The following is a 20,693-nucleotide window of genomic DNA, read 5'->3' on the forward strand; positions in this document are numbered from 1 at the left end:
TCACTGAGAAAATACCTAAAAAGCTAGGTTGCTCAGAAGAAAGTTAACACATAAATATTAATGATTGAGATAGTATGGTTTGCAAAAAGTATATTTACATGTTTTTGATACTTTATTTTTAAAAAAATAAGAACAGTTATGTTCATTTTTTAGTTTAAAATAAAATATCTTCACTCTTAACTGAGAGAGAACATTTCAGTTTTGAACTAACTTTAACGCTGAGGGTAGAAAACAGAACAAGGAACAAGATGTGGTCCTAGAAAAAGCATCAGAAGCAACTCTCTCTCCGTGGCTTCACTTAACTGAAGCCGCCGTGGTCAAGTCCCAATACCCAGCCGAGTTCCCTTCTTTCTGTACCCTCTTTATATAGCTAAATGGACCACTAAATCCTTCAAGAATCGTTCAAACACCGGACTTCTCCAAATTCTCTCTCATTTCACAAGGGCCATGCGTACACAACAGAAAACACATTGAAAAGAAGAATGTAAATCCTCAGACTTCAGCTCCACGAATCCTCCCACATGCAAAATGGCATCCTCTCCAGCCCACAGATGCCTCGGCTTTTATTTTCAATATAAACTGCCAATATTTGAAAACTACAAGGACACCTGGGGAGAGCACAAGAAAAAATGGGCAGGAAAAAATGTTTAATACAAAAAGGAAAAGGGAAAAAAAGAAATGTTTCTAATAGAAAAAAAGAATGCGGCTGTTTGCCTCCACATTAAGATTTTATACACCTTTTTCTGAAGTGCTGAACATCTTTTTCTGTTTCACTGCCATTCTATGTAACAGCTTTTGGCAAATTCTTTTAGGTCCTCCTGCACAGGCAAGACAAGTGTAATCATATTTTGGCTGCCGAAAGGGCCAGTTCACGGGGAAAAGCCACAAATCCAAACCTCAGCCACTTTATAGAAGGAGGTGGGATGACAGGTAGTGAGAAGGACGCCGTAGAGGCACACGAGGAGAGTCAGCCCCACTGACGACGGTCACCTTTTCTCACGGCCTTTATTACCGAGAGTGTGTGAATGACGCAGAACAAGCGCTCTCCCTGCCGCAGACACAATGCAGACGAGCCAGACCACCAGTGGGTCACTTTCGTCACCACCTGCTCAAAGGACAGCACATCTGTTTGCAGAACCTCGCCGATGATGCGGCACACAGAGCTGAACGGGGAAGATGTGAGTAGTTCTACACTACATTTTTCATTACACTTCTGTTTATTCCCTCTATTTGAGCCCTCTGTAGGAAAATTATTTTCTGTATAAACAAATTCATCAAGTTAACTTATTCAAGGATGGAAATAACTGGTATCACATAACATTTTGCAAAACAAAATTGCCGCTGCTGTATTCCAGTGCTTAAAAGCAGACTGCTATGGCAATTCAACCCCAGTACTAACATAACCCAAACCCCCTATTACCTTCATCACTGCATATTCAATTTACATAATTATTCTGCTATGCTATTCAGAATTTACATGTAGTTGTATGCATTCTCCTTATCCTTGCTTCAGGATGTTATTTCCTTTCTAGACTTAGCAGAACAATGAGACCACAATGTGACACTATCTGACTGACAGAAACCCTGTGGCTCAACAAAGCTAGGGGTTCATCTACTGAAAATATCTATTCGGTTACCGAATTCTTGGATGGCCACCCCCATCAATGACAGGAAAGCCTCTCAGGACTGTCCTGACCTCACTTCATAAATCAGCAAGTGGCCGTACAAGTGGTCAAATCATCAGGGCCAACGGAGGTGTGGTACACATTCTTAAGCCCCCTCAGCGTGGCCTCCTGAGTCTCTAGGTCACGTGACATCAGCTCCCGGTCACTTGCACATCTCCACAGTCAACAAAAGTGTTCCATTCAAGTACTTCCACTCACCTGGAGGAAAACAACCATCACCTATAGAAGGCATCGACTGAGAACATAAGTCAAAAACAGCCAAGGGGGAAAAACGTACTAGACTTTCTTCTTGGGAGAAAATAATTGCATGCTCTTCCTCCTACCAAAAGCATGTGTCTCTAATGCAAAACTATTACTTACATTCCACAATGCCAAAAACATACTCTGCACAGACAACTCAAACTTCGCGATAGGCAGCTGAGATCATGCAGATGGGGCCTGTGCAGAAGGTTCCACCGGTGGATGAAGACGGGTCTAAATTGCCAACGAGGACACAGAGGGTGCCCAGAACTCACTGGATGTGATGCCTCAAGTTCCTACCAGCTGTTTACAGTTGTTAGAGCTATTTTAACAAATTTCATTGTTAACTACAGCATTTTAATATTTGTGTTCGATGTATTCTACAGGAGGTAAGGGTATGCTAACACATGTTTTTAAAAATAACACCAGTTCAATGTAGACTCAGAGCTTGAAAGAATATACTTGGAAATTTATGATAAGATCCACAATATTGTGTTTTTTTCTTTTCTTCCTTTAAATCAATTCTTACCACTAGGTTCAAACAATAGAGATAGAAACTGAAGACAAACATCTTAAGGCTAAAACTAGCCTTGATACTGCATTTTCTGACCTCTCAAAGGCTTCTTTAGAATGCAGACGCTTACATTTTAAAGTTTAAAAAAAAAAGAATACATTCCTTTTAGTTTTGCTTCAATGTCTTTCTCCAAAATAATCACGTTTCCTCCTACCAAAAACACAATAATTAGATTTAGGCAATTATATATTTTAAAAACCTCTCACAAGTCAGACTGAAATTCTAACCATGTCCTCCTTGTTCAGATCCCTAACACTTAACATAGTACCTACAAGTAGCAAGGACTTCACGAAATATTTCTTAAATAAATGAAAACAGAATTTATACTGGGTTGTGAATTTTGAAAAATGCTCCTAAGAAAAATTAATAATGGTTTTCAATTGAGACCACACAGTGGGCCATCGAAAAATGTTCAAAAGTAAATGCAAATATTAAGTTACCTATAAGATTCAGTTATTGAATGGAATTCAGTTATTCTAACACCATAAAAACTATTGATGACCAAAAAAAGTACCGATGGCAAAGGTTCTTAAATGACTATAAGTCAAGCTTTAAAAACACTATAGAATAGGGAGTGTTCAGATATTTTCAGCAGGAAGGTGAAAATCCAAGTTTGTTTTTTCGCTTTGCAGCAGCATCTCTCTAAAGCCACAGAAATACCCTGCTCTCCTTGTGCATCTGTGCATGCACACACAGGACTGCCTTACAGGCCAGCCAGCTCAACAAGCTCAGGTTGAGCAGTCAGTCGTAGTACTGAGTGTATGTATGCGCATGCGCCCGCCTACGCGCGCCTATGGGGGCCGGGGGTGGAGCATGTTTTCTAATGGAGTTTGCAAACAGGTTCAGATTAACCAAGTCCAACCATACTTCCATCTGGAAACTATATTTTTTAACATGAGCCATATTCTGAAAAATAGATTCAGATGTTTGGAATTGGTTCAGAACAGTTGTAAGAACTGTTCAGTACAAATGAAAAAAATTAGTCTTCAATGTCTTCTCTCAGCTTTTCTTACTGAGTAAATATGCCTTCTGGGGGGTCAGAGCGCTGGTGCGGGGAGCACAGAGGGGAAGTATGGGGTGGAGGCGGCTCTTTCCTAGAACCCACACTTCATGCTATTCTTGAATGCATACCTGGCGGGTAACTGCCCTTCGGTTCCTCCCTCCTGTGTAGCCCACTAGGACTTCGACGCTGCCCCTGGAAGCCTTACTCCACCAAGTGGAGAGAATTAATTCTCCTGTTTCGGCTTCTGGGAATCGGGGCTGGAAAGCTTAGTGAAAAAGAGTCGCCTGTCTGTCCTGCTTCTATAATCCTGCTTTCTCATTTGCGCTGTCACTGAAAATGAGGTTGCAAGCCTAGGCTTACAAATAATTATGCTGGTACCTTGGTTCTGGCCGTTAAATGACAAACTTTCACATAAATACAAGACAATGGTTTTAAAATAATAAATAATTTTTAGGCAGTAAAGTCTAAAATTTACCATCCAGATTAACTCTTCATAATAATCAAGTCCTAAACTTCAGAATGCAAAAACACCCGGACTTTTTGAGTCTGGTTATTAGAGAGAGACGGCCTTGGGGTCCCCTCCCGCTTCCCACCCCGCTCCACAGGCGGGACCCGGTGCCGCTCACCACCCACCACCCGGCAGCGCCTGGGGGCGGGGCTCCCGCGCGGCCTACCTTGACTTTTTGCTGGACTTGGGTTTGGGCGTGGCGGTTTTTGCTTTCTTTTCCTTTGGCTCTTTGGGGACCTTAGGGGCTCTCGGGGTCTTGGGTTCCTTGGGCTCTTTTTTCTCCTTGGGTTCTTTCGGTTCCTTCGGATCTTTTTTTGCCTTCGGCCTTTTCTTTTTCTTTTTGTCCTCTTGAGACCCGTCTAGTGAGTTCCTATTTAGTTCTGGGTTGTCAACCCCACCGGGGAAGTCGTCTTTACCAAAACTTTTACTGGAGTCCTCTGCAACAATGTGGTTGTTTTTCTTTTTCTTCTTCTTTTGCTGTGGCTGCTGCTCTATCGACGGCAGGTAGTCATCACTCTTCACTAGCTGAGCATTCGGTCCACTAACCTGAGTCATATCCGGCACTGGTTTCTCTAGAAAGGGCTCCGATGGAGAATGCTAAGAGACACAAATAGGAATTGAAATTAGTCTACCATTCTTTGTAGTAAAGAAAGGAACTGAAAGTCAGTGGCTGGTGTTTCTGAAGATGAGTCTACATTCAAGGTAGCAAACGTTTTACTGTCTATACAGCTGTCAAATCTATCACTGTCTCTCATCCGAGAAGTACATATTTCTTTAACAAAAAAAGCTTTTAAATAAACAGCAAAAAGGGGCAACATAGTGATATAGTAAAAAATTTAGTTCAAGAAGAAAAAAAATTCTCAGTTTGCTGAAGACAGAGTCCATTTTCTTAGAAACCTGTGGAGGAATTGGTGAGTGATAAAGTATCAGCAGAAGCAAACCCATAAAGAATAAATTTAAGTGGAATTCTTTTCCCTATGCAGGAATGGGGACTCAAACTAGTGACATATAGTTAAGCCACTTTTAAGAAGAAAACGTACTGAGCACTGTGAGATTCGGGTACTAAAAGTTCGAAATCAAAGTGTAAACATATGAATCTTACACAGTACGGCTGGGTCATTTCTGATTTAAATGACGTTAAAATGTCAAATTAAAAGCACAAATCCAAACTTAATGATTTCAGCTTGGTAAAATTTCTTGTACAAATATGAAATGCAGATGGTATTCTTCCTGTTATTCATTCAAGTTTTACATTTCCAAATTTCACTGAGGAAAAGAGAACCCAAATAGTCAACTTCACATGCCTTGCAGGAGATGTCTGACCTTCACGAGGTGTCTACACAAAGACGGTCATAAAGGCCACAGAGAATCCCACACTTCACAGTGACCAGGCTCCCAGCCCCCGCACTCACACCGGACAGGAGTAGAGTAACATCTCCACTGTCAATGACGACACCTAATGAACCTTTACATTTCAACCAGATACTTGAAAATATTATATCTGCAAATCCAACTCATTTTCTGCCCTTTTCATGTGTTCTCCAGACACTTAACAGTAACTATAATATAAACAGCAACGACGATGGCAGCTGCTCGTGTTTACCGAACGATCTGACTGTGAGCTAGGCTTGTGCTAATAAGTATTTTACACCCCGGACACCATTCGATCCCCACGCCAGCCCTAAGAGCTGGGTATGGACACTCGACGTGCCCAAGGAGTTACAGGTGGCGACAGAACTGAGACTGACATCGAAGCTGATGGCTCACAGCCCACGCCCCTCACCACACCAGCTCCAAAAAGGAAGAGCTGAGGGGCCTGATCCAGGTCTGCAGAGGGCTCGTGAGTAACTCGGAAGCCACGGCTTACCATCAGCCAAGTACTGCAAATCAGAGTTCAACACAACCAACATGTTTGAAGAGATGATGTGATGACCAAAGTCACACCACAGGGGACAGAGCTGAGATTTGAGTCTAGGTTTCCTAAATCTCATCCATGTCATGAAATCTTACACCTGGGTATCCTTCTGGGAATGGCTCTACAGTTTTCATTTGATCTCCAAAGTGTTTGGTGACCCAAAAATGACTTAAAAAAAAAAAAAATCACTGCCTGAAAAGAAAGTAGTTATGCTGTTGCCACTAAAAACCACCATTGTTACTAAAGAAACCTACATTCAGTTTTCCCTCTGCATAAGTTTAAGAGAAAGAGCCCAGAACTGTGAGGCGAGAGATAAAGATTCTCGTCCCGGCCCTGCCGTTAGTTACATTATCTGGGGGGAATCATTTCACTCATCTGGCGCCCATTTCCTTCCCCTGCAAAATGAAGGGTTGGGTCAGATGTCTTCCAAAGTCTCTTCCAAAATTGCCCTTTCCTAGTCATACTGAGAGACAATGAACTGGAAAGGGTACGGGTATTCAGGAGAGGAACAGGGCAGAACCTGAGCAGGACTCCCGGATGTAAATCCAAAAGAGCGGGATTCCACTCGGAGATGACACGGCTGCCCCGAAACTGGAGAAAGTTACCCCGCCCTCTATTTTTCCCTCACAAACGCTCTTAATAAAAGCCAAGCAAGGAGCTGTCCAAATCATCAATACCTGAGAATTAATGGGATGTGATTGAACTACTTTATTAGAGTTGTTTAAATTAACTGTTACATATTATTTCCTAATGTAAGTCAAAAAGAAAAAGCCATATCTCTTTATAAGGAACATAGAGATCAAACTTATTTGGGACAAGCTATTTTTCAGGAAATTGTAGAAAAAGTATTTCCTGGAAAAGGAAAGAGTGAAGTCTCCCTGTAAACAATGCTGAAAGCTTAGGATACTGAATGAATTCCAAGTCTGTGTACCTTGCTTTAATCTGCGTGGCACTGACTCCACAAAGTGCTTGCTGGCTTCTAATGAGAGAGGCCTGGTACACATTCATGAGTCAGAAAAAGCACATAACACATAACACACACCAACAAAAAGACTGAAAATTTATCTGCACACTTTAGCATCCAAATGCTTTTAGATGCTCCTTTTGATAATAAATGAAGCCATAAATTAGTTTCCCTTAAAAAAAATGTAATCCATAAGGAGGAAAAAACATAAACATTAAATACAAAAAAAGTATGAGTCCTGTTTGATATGCAGCAAAATTATGTTTTGGTACTATTTGAAATAGGGTGAAAAAGGTGCTCAGAAACATTTTAATGTTTACCAGACCCACATCTCCTTAAATCTTTTAGAGAAAAGCTGTTTTTGTAAACATTTAACGGAGAACAGATGGCCCGCCTTAATCATGTGGGAGAAAACCTGGAGCTCACAGTAAAGCCCTGACAAAGTCCCCCGGGCCCAGCCGCGTCCCGCCTGCCTCCCCCGGCCGCCCCCACCGCGCGGCACCGTCCTGGCTCACGCTGCTTCACTACAGCGGACGTTTCCCCATCAATTCCCACGGCCTGACAGGTAATCAATGCCATTAACATCCGATATTACCACGCGGCGCATTCCTAAAACTTCTCATTTATTAGAGCGAACGTGGAGAATGTTAGGTACCAAAGGCATTTTCAAATACACCCCACAGGGCTGTCTGCGCGACACACTTTGTAACCTAATTCCATACGCCTGCTGGAATATTAGGGAGCATGTAAGAACCGTGCCACGGACTTCTGCGGCCAAGAGAATGACTAACATTTAAACGGGTGAAAATGACCCAAGATGTGCATGTTGTCAAAAAACTACCGTAAACTAAAGATAATGGTTTCCATCCTTAACTCCATGGTTTACAGCATGTAAATTAGAGAAACACCCAAACAAGTTATCTTAAATAAAACAGCAGAATTAACAGAATGCGAGTGTATCCACGGGAGAGTTGGAAGGGAGTGACGGCACCCCGCCCCCCCCCCAACACCCTGCCCCACCGTTACCCATAAGAGAACATGACCCGACATGCCCAGCTGTCACCAGAGGGCAATGGAAAGTGTGTGAGATGCTTTTCGTCTATCTCAGGTGTGCTTTTCTCGAAGAGTCATCAGCATTTTCTGTCTTACAACGGAACCTCGTTTAACCGTGTTGTGCCTGGATCGTATTCTTGCAGCCGCGACCTGCCAGCAGTGCCCCGTGAGCGAGCGGCGTGATGCCGGCAGACGTGCCGACGCTTCCCGCACATGCGAGAGCGTTCTGTAACACGGGGCAGCTCCGGACGCACACTCTACTTACTGAGTGAGTGATACGGACAAGTCTGAGATCAAAACACCACTTTGTGGTAAAGAAAACATACTACCGACTAGACGAGAGTGTCACAGTCCCTCGGGGAGACCCGTATCTCCTCACGAATTAGACTAAAGGGGGCCCTTGTGCGAAGAGAAACGAAGGTTCTGGTGAAGTGGCAAGCCCGTTACGACCCCAGGAACAACAAAGAGAAGCTTAAAACACACAAAACTATGGTTCAAATAATTTGTAAAAATATAAATGTTACTCATTTAAGATTGAAATGTACCTTTTTCTTAATGGCTTTGGTGACATATTTCTATTACTGACATTTCTCACTCTTATTTTTCCAATATTCCCCAGCTTCTTGATTCCTAGATACTCTTTTGGGTGAGGAGTGGGGGAAACCCAGTATAAAAACAAGCTCTATCTTCAACCAAAAGAGTGTAAAAGGGCTCAAAAGCTCATTTAGCAAAGGTTCAGTAAGTCCAGTTAAGATTATAACACCCATTTCTTGGCAATGACATTGATTAAAAAAAAAAAAGAATATGCACTCAATATTTGGTGCCCAATTCATTTATTCATTCAACAAGGATTTGAGGATCGCACAGTAAACAGGCAGCCGCAGTCACCGCAAGGTGAGAGCAGAGTGCCTGACACAGGCCAACACTGAGGAGGCTTCCTGAAAAGAGTCAACCGAGTGCTGGCCCGGGCCACTCCGCAGCGGACCGGCCTGAACAACAAATCACGACTGAGACTGGGTGGCCGGAGGCATCAAATGCACTATAAGCGAGCTTCTAAAACGCTCTTTGTGGGGGAGTAGACCAAATGAGCACTTATTAGTTTGAATAGTCAACTAAAATAACTTTAACTTTGATTCTTTGACATAAAATAAATATAAAAATATTCTTAAGAAGAGAATCAATGGTTGGAATATTTTTTGCTCGGCTAAATTTGGTATTAGAGCTAGGGCCTCAAGTTCAAGTCTTTTATGTTAGTTTTATCCAGCTCATTCTTAACAATTTCCAGAAAAAAAATAATTACTGAATGAGTACATTTATGAACCAAACACACAAATGAACAATATCAAGACTGTTGCTCATATGAATTAAGAAGATACAATGTATAGAACAACTAAAGTTTAGGATATTAAAAGGTGTTACATGAAAAGACAACTCAGGTCACATGAGTTCAGAGAATTCTGGACTAAGCAAAATTACAAAGTTTTCCTACTGCAAAATTCTCCAAGCCTTTTCTATACTGAGAGCATGTGAGTCACCATGTGTCCTAAAGGTATTTAACCAGAGCATGCCTCTTTTCCAAGGCCATCTTGAATAAAAATATACTTCAAAATATACTTTGGATTATACTGATATAGCTATAGTGGGGCAAATCCATCCATTCCTCTGGGGTGGGCATAAGTGTGTAGGTCTGTCTGTCCATCTGAAAGAGTGGTTAGCGAACATTTTACAATATGGCACATGATTGTGAATAAATATAATTTTATATAAAATGCACTATAACAGCTCACTGAATTGGCAGTTTCTCTGATGCTTGATTTAAGTCACTGGTAGGAGTAAGATAGGAATATTCATATAATCATATAAACACGCCTTGCCTAATTTCTGTTACATACAGTCAAGATAATTATCAAATTAAATAAAATGAATGTTGAAATATCATAATGTAATAATTTATCTTTGCCTGTAACAGAACCTTTAAATTGTAGAATTGAAAAAAAAAAGTTTTAATTACTACTGAAATACCTCATTTAAAAATCATCCAAAGGCATTTTTGAAACTTTGGTTTTCTGCTTGTGTTTTGGAGCTGTCCTTGGAATAGATTTGCCATACACACAAAACTTTAAACAGCTACGAATTAACATGAGCCACTTACATGGCATCTAGATTATAAACACATTTTGAATTACCAGAGTGCAAAATAATAAAATAACAAACCAAGCGGTCATGTTAAATTTAATGCTAAGTGGTTTCAGATCAGATATGGAATACTGACCATCTACCACGTATTTAGGAGCGAAACTATACCACTGGAACTGTCCAACGGCATTTTTAATGTGTAACGAACACACTGTTGTGGTGTTTTTACAGCCAGTATGACTAGAATTACACAGCAGTGGAACTCCACCAGTGTTAAACTCTTTCTGAGAGTCTGAGAAATCCTAGAGGGCAGACTCCCCGCCTGTTCCCTGTTCTGCGCTGGGAAGGTGCAGCTCGGCAGCCCGGAGCCACACTTCAGCCTCCGGCCTGGCCCAGCTCAGAGTGACAGGAAAAGGATGCGGGAAACAGTTTGGTGTTGGCAAAGAGACGTCCTGGGACACTGCGCTGAATGACGTTTTAAACCACGTATTGTGCAATTACATGTGCCATGTGCTCTGTTAAGCATCTTACTGACCTCTTTAAGTCCCTATAATAACTCCATGAGGTTAGTGAGGTGGTGATACTATTGCTCTTTTATAAACAAAGAAACTGAAGCTTCAAGATGAAATCACCAAAAATTACAAAGGTAGAAAAATGGCAAACCTGAAATTCTAACCCAGGGGTGGCGCCAAGCCGGTGTAAGTGTGACCGGCGCCCAGAGCTGTGGTCCACACGTGGCTCCAGGGGGACAGTTGTGGCCACACCACAGGCCCCGGAAAAGCTTCGAAACCATAAAGGCCCAGTTCTAAGACCTTCACCTTCATCTACAACTTAAAATGGCTTTTTATTTAAATTTGGAATTTTTACCTTCAAAGGGTCGAGTTTAGTTCCAAATTAAAACTGAAGAATCACTAACTTTTCTCCCAAAGATAAAAATGTGGGTCAGAACTGACATCCATATTGTGCTATGCAGCTAACAAACATGAAGCAGGTTGAATCTCAAAATCACCCTGTTTGATAGAAGTTGAATTCAATACAATCAACATACTTTGTCCCAGGGACTGAACTGAGTCTTCCAGAACTGGAAAGAGATAATCCTGCCGCCTGCTCTCCCGTGTAAACTCTCCCAAAACTGCCTTTAAAAATCAAAACAAAACAAACAAAAAAAAACTTTATGTGATTTTTAAATTCGATGTGATATATTTCAACGAATCTGACGTAGTCGGTTCTTTTCTCCAGTTTGGTGACAGATCATTCTACTTCTCAGGAGAAGTACCAGACGAAGTCGTGCACTAACGTTTAAGGACCAGGCAGCTGGAACAATGTGCTTATATAAACACTCGCAAACACACCTGCGCCTAGGACACAGGACTGAACCGACGTTAAACTGAACATACTTTTGATGCACCTCCATTGCTTCATAAATGTTTAGGAAAATTAGCTTAATTACTTACCTAAGGACTTGAATTACATTTTTACAAGTGTTAGTTTTCCAAAAAGTGTATAGAGGTAATCAGACTGTGTTCCTGATCTTGGGAATCTCCTAAAGCACTTTTAATAAAGGAAGCAGGGGGTGGGGAATGTAGGAGGGCCAACAGAACCTATCACTACCTTCAGCAAGGGAAAAATAGAAAGCACCACAAATTTAATACAATTCAAAGCCTATCACAGTGATGGTAAAGAAATCTGCAGGCGTGCCAGGCCACAAGCAGAGGGGACGTCCCCAGCACACAGCGAGCCTGCCCATCCATAAAGATGACATCCATTCTCCTCCAACGGCAAACCCCAAGGACAAGCAGGGCCTGCTATGTAGAGATCATGGTGCCTCTGACTTAAAATAAGCAAACCAAAACATGAACCCATGAGCAGAATCTGAGATACAGTCACACTTTCACTCTCTTGTGTTATCTTTTACCAAACATTCCGGAAGTACAAATAGAAAATATAATGAATAAGCTCAGGGTCCTTAAAAGTCTATTTTATTGTCTCTCCCTTTCTTCTTCTTTTTCTTCATCACCTTGCATATGGTGTTCCCTCAGCGGGCTTGACTCAATAAATATCAATGAGTGAGAATCTACAGACCCAATTCCCAGTTCGCAGACATCTGTCTTGCTCATTTTAAGTTAGCTCTTAGGTCCCTGTTGTTCTCAAAGGCGTTTGTGGAGGCTTGAACTTGGCAGCAGAGATCCAGACCTGAAACTACCCAGCTTACCAGGGATCGAATTCAGCAGAATGTGGGACGACAGTGCTTCTGGGCCCAGCCAAAATGTTTTGCACAAGTAGATCCTATTCAGAGACACTAAGGACAAAGGCCAAACTTACACACTAAGCATAACAGTTAAGTTCAATTCACTTACTTTGCTACCATTGGTATACCCAACAGCCTGTTTGATTCCTAAACTGAGAAGGTGAAATGTATGGGGTTTGACTCTGGAAAAGCAATTTACACCAGTTTTGCATTTAGGTTTCTACTACTCTGTAAAAGGCAATGTTAAAAGCAACTTACTACACTATTGCTAGGAACTTCTAAAGTCAAATATCAACAGAGTGAAAGGAAGGTGTGTTTTATCTAACACTGAACCACGCCAAGGGTTTGTGTAGAAATAGGAATAGAACAATACTTGAGGAGGGAAAAATCAGTTTATAAAGAGCTTAATGATAAAGCTAATTTACACACTCTAACAAGTTCTCCAGGATTCAGAGACTGTGAGTCTAGCAAATATAGTTGGCAATAAATGTTTAACAATGGACTACTTTGGTCCTATGAACTCATCCACATCCTGCAGGAGGCAGAATTCTGAGACGGCCCCACGCTCTCCACCTCCTCCTGCCTGTGGGGAGACCTGTGACTTCTGGTAAGAGAACATGGCAAAGGTAAAAGGTAAAAGGATTTGTGATTAAGGTCCCAAATCGGCAGGTTTTTACTCAAAGGGGTGGGCCTGACTTAATCAGGGGAGATTTGTAAAGAGGGGTGGGCTCTCCCCAAGGGTTGGAGCCTCCGTTGCTGGCTTTGAAGAAGCGAATGACTACACTGGTGAAACCCCCCATGGTAAAGGGCTGTGAGGGCCTCTGGGAGAGGAGGGTGGCCCTGGGTGACAGCCGATAAGAACTGAAGCCACGGTCACACAGGCACGGGAAGTGGACTGTGGACACCACCAAAGGATGTGGACTCGATTCCTCCCCAGTCAGAACTCCAGATGACAACGACGTCCTGACACCCGGCTGCAGCATGTGAGACCCTGTGCAGAGGACCTAGCTCCGCCGGGCTCAAACCCTGACTCACAGAAACTGGGAGATAAGAAAGGGTGGTTGTTTTAAGCCACGAAATGTGTGGAAACGCGTTACGCAACAACAACCAACTAATGCACACTTTGGCGTCCGCTGCAACTCTCATCTGAAATTTTTCCAGTCTTTTTTTTTCCCCACCGAGGATCCCTTTTCCAAGCGGGACATGTACCCTTCCCCATAAAGACGGAAAGCACAACAGTCTCTCTGCATAGCTTCACAGTGACGCTGCTGCGGATGGAAACACTGAGAGCTTGCGTCACAAGCACCGTTCCCGGTTCATGACGACCTTGTGCAATGATCCCCATTTCATAAATAGGAAAACTAAGGCACACAACAGGTTAAGAAATTTGCCCGTGGTCACAAAAAACTGGCTATGAGAGGAGCCAGGCCTCAGCGCAGCAACCTCTCTCAGAGCCCACGCCTCCGCCACCACACCCGCCACGGGGCCATGGCTCGCAGGCTCCTGCTGAAGTTTCCCCAACGAGGACGAGGCTGTGATGGCAAAGAGGGATGCCGGGTGCAGGGGCGCGACTGGACGGCAGTGGGACCCACTCAGACCTGGGCCCTGGTCAAATACGGGGTGTGGCTGTTACAGGCAAGCCGGGGCCTGACACTGTCAGACAGTTAACTACTGCTGAAATACATCACAGGGAGAGGATTTTTCAAAGAAAATCACTTCGTTTTCAAGTCAGAAATATAAGAAACTGCACTGTAAACAATATTAAAGGCTCCTGATACTTCTTTTAAAAGGAAGTTTATTGCACATCAGAAACAGTCAGTTTAACACTTAAAGGGGATTGTGTCCCCATGACTCCTTCCAGCTGGAATTACACATGAAACAGAAGATACCAAAGCAATTAAGTATTTTATAAACACTGCTGAGGGGTCAAAAAGAGGGAGGTTCATTCACTGACTAATAACGCAGTAATAAACAAGCAGCAATGTTATGCAACTGAGAAAATTATTATAATTGAATCTACACAGCTGGGCAGAGTAGAAGCCTGCTTATGTATATTAGCTCACGAATGCTTTGTGTGCGGAGGTTTTAGTTTTAGAACTGTTTCGGATTCTGAGGCCCTTTTATAGTCCGATTCCTCCTCTTATCTGAATTCGATCCCACAATTCCAAGTGCAGAATGGACGAGAAGTTAATGAACTGCTCCCACCAATTACTTGCTATTCTATTTATAATACAAGAAGTTAGGAAGTTAAACTTTCTTGAGATGTACTCGCTTCCCATCTCTTCCGGAGATATTTTACCTTGTTTGAGAGCAGACCCTGTGAGGAAGGACTGAGGGGAAAGCCTAGAACAAAGCAGCTTTTCACACTGTAACATTTAGCTACTACTGTGTTCTCAGAGTTTCCTTCGCACCTTGGTATTTTCCTCTTGGCTGAGACAGGCAGAGAAATGCAGCCGCTTTCCATACAGAAGTTTACATAAATGCATTACAGAGGGACAAAAGAATGATTCCTATGTTTCCCTTGAATCGTTGAGGTCCCGGCATTACGATCAGAGAAACATTGCTATTCTCTTGGGTTGAAGAATGAGCTTGGTAGAAGTCCACCATCTTTCCATCAATTAAATGTAGTTAGAATGCACACCAAAACAAAATACGTTTCTCTTTGTAAGATATTCTAGCTAGGTATTATTCTCATTACTACATAGAACTTTTTCTTAATTGCATGACTAAATTTGAACCAAAAAAAAAAAAATTGTGATCTATGTCAAGTTCCCGTCTGCATAAAACCTAACTAACTTCAAACACAAATGGATGATTAGCTAACCATCAGGGCAGAGGTACAAATGTATCTTCAACAGGCACACATTTTACATCGATGATATCTATTTTTATGAGATAAAAGTACTAAAGCTTTAATGGTGGCAATTAAAACAGCCAAGAGTTTGAGTAGCTCGATGGCTGAGTCACAGACCTTTTACCTATAATGGGATCCATTATATTCCCTGAACTCAGTCTTGGGGAGTGAAAGAGGAACAGCTTTTTAAATATGGTTATAAAACAGCCATACCCTCTGAACTAAGCTGTTTTAGTTTAAACTGCTGTGTGCTTCACCCGGCACCTTAACGTCAACAACCATCCGGCGCTTTCTTTATAGTTCTTAGATACTTGTGTCTATTTGAAAATATTTGAATGATTTGAAAATGCTACAAAGATGCCATTATGTAATAGTTTTTACTTGAGAAATCTGTTTCTGCTTTAACTTATTTATATTTCAAAAATTCGTCCATTTAAAAAATGCTTAATTTCAGATAACTTCTGACAAAATACCATTTGTGCCTAAAATATGAATACTTATATTTTGATATTCTCTTTTAAAATACAATTTAGAGAAGTGAATAAGAACGTAATTATTCATAATAAGATAGCATGTTTTAGCAACAGTTATGTATGAAGATCAGCAAACAAAGGAGTAAGCTTTTTTTGTAGCAGTTTAACATTGTTATTCAAAAGTATTAGAACAATAAGCTCTGTAGATGTAGAATTTAATAACTATCTAAATCTAGTCCAACATTAACCATTTTTCTAACTTAAGAACCTAAAGATACTTTCTTTAGCTTCTACTATAGAAAATTCAGAAACATAAATAGAAACTGTCTTGGGAATGATCTCACAAGTTTTTGTATCTGTCATCTCCATCATTCCCATAGACAGCTAGCAAACAGGAAACAACACGCAAAAAGATTTACCTTTCTTGACCTCCCATCTTCTTCCAGCTCCCGTCATCTTTCTTTGCTGCCCGTTAGAGCTGAATCCTCGAAAGAGCGACAATATTTGCTGTCCTCCTTCCATTCAATCTTGAATTTATTCAAACCACACTAATATTCTACAACGACGGCTCTTGTCGAGGTGACCTCCAATGGCCTCCTTTGCTCATTCTCACTGCCCCTGACCTGTCGGCAGGATCGGACACAGCTCCTCACGCCTAGCTTCTTCACGTGACCTCCAGGACAGCCCTCTCTCCTTGACCTTGCAGGCTCTTTCTTTACCAGTTTCTCATCAACTTCCTGGCCTGAAACTTCTGAGATGCTCCATGCTTTCGTGTTGGATCTCAGCTCTATCTCCACTTCCTCCCTCATCAGGTGCCATTGCTCTAAGTACTACCTATAGGCTATGATTCCCAAAAGTTCTTTCTTGAGCCCAGACCACTCCCTTGAACTCTATACTTCTCTATCTTAATGTCACTTAGATGCCCCAATAAGCATCTCAAATTTAATGGATTCTAAAACAAATAGTTCTTGATATCTCCACCAAATTCCATCTCCAAAAAACTATTACTCCACCAGCAGCAGAAGCCAAGTATGTGGAGTCATCACTGACTCTTCACTTAGCCTCAAATACCACACTCAGTCCGACACATCACGTCTATTCAAAACCTCAGTGTCTTCTCATTTCATTCACTGTATCTAAAGTCCTCACCATGGCCTACAGGCCTTAAAGTGGTATGGACTCCTGCGACCTCTCTAATCTCATCTAAAATTTTCCCCCTTGCTCGCTACCATTCTAGCCACATTGATTCCACGGTTGTGATCTAAAAACAAAGGCCGAGGGCCCCTCTACCCCGGGGCCTTTGCACAGGCTGCCTCCGCCCTCAGAGATCTTACCCAAATATCTCCAGGGCTCCTCCCCTCGCTGCTTTCAAGAGGGCTAAGTCAGCAATAGATGAAAGCAAATATGACAAAATGTTAATAGGTGATTTTATTATATAAAAGATAAATGGGTGTTTATTGTATTATTCTTTCAACTTTTCTGTAGATCCATAAATTTTGAAAAGCAGGTTGGAGGGGGGAAGCTCTTTGCTACCACGAGGCTATTCTCTTACACCTGGTGCTGACCGCCCGCCCTCGCCGGCCCGTCCCCGACTCCCCCTGTGTCCTCCCCAGGTTTCGGTGTTCCTCAGGATTGCGCCCCACGACAGCGCCCAGCAAACCCAGGTGCCTGTTTCCACCCGAGACGCGCCGTTTCTCCCGGCAGCTTCACGTCGGCCGGCCAAAAATCGAAATCAGTTTCCTCCACCAACCACCTTCCCTGCCATCCTGTCTCGGGAAATGTCACTGTGATTCCCAGTCACCCAACCCCGTTTCTTCTTCACCCTCAATGGCCGCGGCCAACTGCTGCTGGTTGAGACCTGCCTCTCCTCCATCCACTTCTTCCCCTCAAGCCGGCGCTGAAAGGCTTCTTTGCTAGTCCCCTGGACTGACCTTCAACGTAAAGTAGTTGCCTCCTTTCTCACTATTTCGTTTTCTATGATTTCCATTACCCATGGTCAATGGCGGTCTGAAAATATTAAGTGGAAAAGTCCAGAAATAAACCACTCCTAAGTTTTAAATCGCGTGCCATTCTGAGTAGCATGACGAAATTTCGCACCGTCCTGCCTGGGACGTGAATCGGCCCTTCGTCTGCGTCCCCACGTGGCACGTGCTCCTGGCCCAGGAGCCGCTCAGCAGTCATCTCAGTGACCAGATGGTCTGGCCTCGCAGTGCTTGTTTGCACTTATATAAGTTTTATTATAGTAGATTGCTATAACTGCTCTATTTTATTATTAGTCTACACTGATCTCTTACTGTGCCTAATTTAGAATTAAATTTTGTCATAAACTTGTATGTATAGAAAAAAACATATAACATATAAGGTTTAGTACTATCCACAATTTCAGACATCCACTGGGTCAGAAAAGGAAGGACTACTATGTTTCTCAGCAAAGAGACCACCCCGAACCAGCCATGCTGCTTTTCTTTGTATAATTTGTCAATCACTCTCCATCAGCGACCTTTAAACTGAGGCTCTCAGGGTGCCTGGTCAGGGTCTTCCCCGCCTCCACCACACACACTGGCCCCTGCAGGCACATAAACACGCTCTGTTCTTCCCCAAATTAGTGCCCATAGACATGTCACTCCTCCTGCTCAGAGCGCCCATTCCCACTCTGCTTGCAGTTAAATCGTACTCAATCTTCAAATCTCAATAGAAAACAACCCTCTTCCCAAGGCCTTCCCTGATCTCTCCACATAGTCAAATACTCTCACACAGCCAAGTAACATTTATCACATTGCCTGACGATTCATTTTTAGATCTTTCTAGCCCTCTGAACTATGAGCCCCTGAAGGATGGCAGCGTTCTGGGCTCCTGTTTTTATAAATGCAGGTATATATATGCATGTGTATGTGTAAATACACATACATAAACATACAAACAAGAACGTGTGTGTGTGTGTGTGTGAGTGTGTCATATATACTGGAGGCTTAATACTTATTATCGAAATCCCCCGTACCCTCCTCCACACGTTAAAACGGATGTCACATCTCCACACTGTGCCCTGGGCACACAGGTGCCCTCTGGGCGTTCCCACTGCCTTGTTCGTTGACACCCTGCAGCCTCTGTACCTCCAAGGTGCCCAGAAGGGTGCCTGAAACCCCTGTGGAACTGCGAGTTGCGGACGTGAATGAAGGACACCTCACTGACTGGTCCATGGCAATGCTGAAGTGCTTGCTGTCCCTTCGCAAGGACCGTGTTCTGTGTTGTGCCTGGATACTTCTTCACCATTCCTCTTCCCGATTCAAGCACCACCTTTTCCCCTGGCCCTGCAAACAATTAAGTTGTGTATCCGCTCCAATGCGAGTCTGCATTTCTCTCTCTTCACTGCAATTACATCACTGTATGACTAAGATTTTTTTTTTTAAGAGGAGACTAGATTATTTTTATACCTCTACAACCTTACATAGTGACTGGTAGGTTGTAAATCCTCAACAATGTTGCCTGATGAATGAGTGGATGAGTGGATAAAGTTCTCACTTCGTCTTTAAATAGCCCAAATAAGACTCAACAGGCAACAATGCTGTCTCTCCAGCGTGAACTAATCACGGTCACTCACCTCATTCCCGGAGAGACACTGCCCAACAAACACACTCCCTGGAAAGAGGCCTAGAAAAAGTTCTCAGAATCTGACCTCCAAAAATAAAAAGGTACAGACATTTCTCAGTAACTGCTGAACTACACTGATCATATTTTTTTTAATCAAAAATAGCTAATAATTTTACTGTACGGAAATTTAAAAATAAGCCTTTAAAATTCGAATGCTGTGAACTGTGAAATAATTCAGCCACTTTAGAGGGAAGGCTAGGGCATGTCTGCAGATGCTGAGTCCCATGTGCTTCCCCTTTGTGCCCTGACCACAGCCCACCTGCTGGGGGGAGTGGGGGAGGACTACCTCCCCTCCACCGAAGCCCGAGGACGGAGCCCTCGAGCCGGTGACAGGCAGCAAAGAGAGAGAGGCCAGAGTGGGCGGTGGGCTGGGAGCCTGGGGGTCTGTGCTGGGTTTAAAAGGCTTCATTCAGTTCCCCCTCCCGGGCCCCAAAATCACAGAGCCCAAGACTAAGCTCTGTATCCACGAATCCCAAAGTCCAAACCTCAGACTCTGAAACTTAAGTCATCGTCTTACCCCCTCCCCTATATTTCTGAAAACAAAAACAAAAATCTGACATGCTTTTTCCTGAATTCTTCTACCTAACTGTGAAGCCAACACTCACCTAGTAACTAAGCGAGAAATGTGCTGAGCCAGTTCCACCCCCTGGACCTCTCCATTACCACTGCCACTGGCTCAACGCGAGACCTGCGACCTCCCAGCCATCTTTCCACAAGGCCCTCTCTGTCCAACGTGGCAGCTACACATGTGGCTACTGAGCGCCTGAAACGTGGCTGGTCTGAACTGAGAAGCACTAGCAAGTGTGAAATCACACCAGATCTCGAAGACTGAGCACAACAACAAAGAATGCAAATTATCTCATGAATATTTTTATATTAAATGTTGTTTATTGAAAGTTATTCAAATATTACATGCTGAAACAATGTTTTGAATACATTACACTACATAAAATATTAAAATCAATTTCACTGTTTCTTTTTGCCTTTTTAACTTGATGACACTTTTATGTGACACATGTGGCTCATATCCTGTTCCCATCGGACAGCACTGGCCAGGACCACCTTCGGCTTCTTTACTGGCCTCGTCCCTGCAAGACCCTCCCCAGAGTCCTCCAGGCTTCTGCCCCATGACACTCAGTGCTGGATGGTTTCTACCCATCAGGCAGGTACAACTCCCCAAGACACCTCTTCCCTCACATAACCGTCACTGCATGCCACAGTCTGGACAATCACCTATAAAACGTGTGTGCCATGCATACACCAAGGATATGACAGAGGAGATGATGACGGACAAAAACCATGACCTCACTCAACTTAGAATACAGTGTGGAGTAACAACGTTTTAGCAAACGTATACTCACAGTAGTAGTAATAATGTGGCATTAACACGGT

The 20,693-nt window shown here is 42.8% G+C and overlaps 1 protein-coding gene across 5 annotated transcripts in view; it reads right to left on the reverse strand.

The window, feature by feature from the left end:
• Nucleotides 1–20,693, reverse strand: part of CHD7 (chromodomain helicase DNA binding protein 7) — a 172,789-nt gene that overhangs the window by 73,044 nt on the left and 79,052 nt on the right. For all 5 annotated transcript variants that reach the window (XM_016162550.2, XM_016162552.2, XM_016162548.2 and 2 more), the window contains exon 3: nt 4,177–4,607. In XM_016162550.2, the coding sequence (XP_016018036.2) occupies nt 4,177–4,607 (431 nt within the window). The remainder of the gene's footprint in view (nt 1–4,176; nt 4,608–20,693) is intronic.

Source organism: Rousettus aegyptiacus, unplaced genomic scaffold, assembly GCF_014176215.1.
Source record: "Rousettus aegyptiacus isolate mRouAeg1 unplaced genomic scaffold, mRouAeg1.p scaffold_m13_p_15, whole genome shotgun sequence".
NCBI lineage: Eukaryota > Metazoa > Chordata > Mammalia > Chiroptera > Pteropodidae > Rousettus > Rousettus aegyptiacus.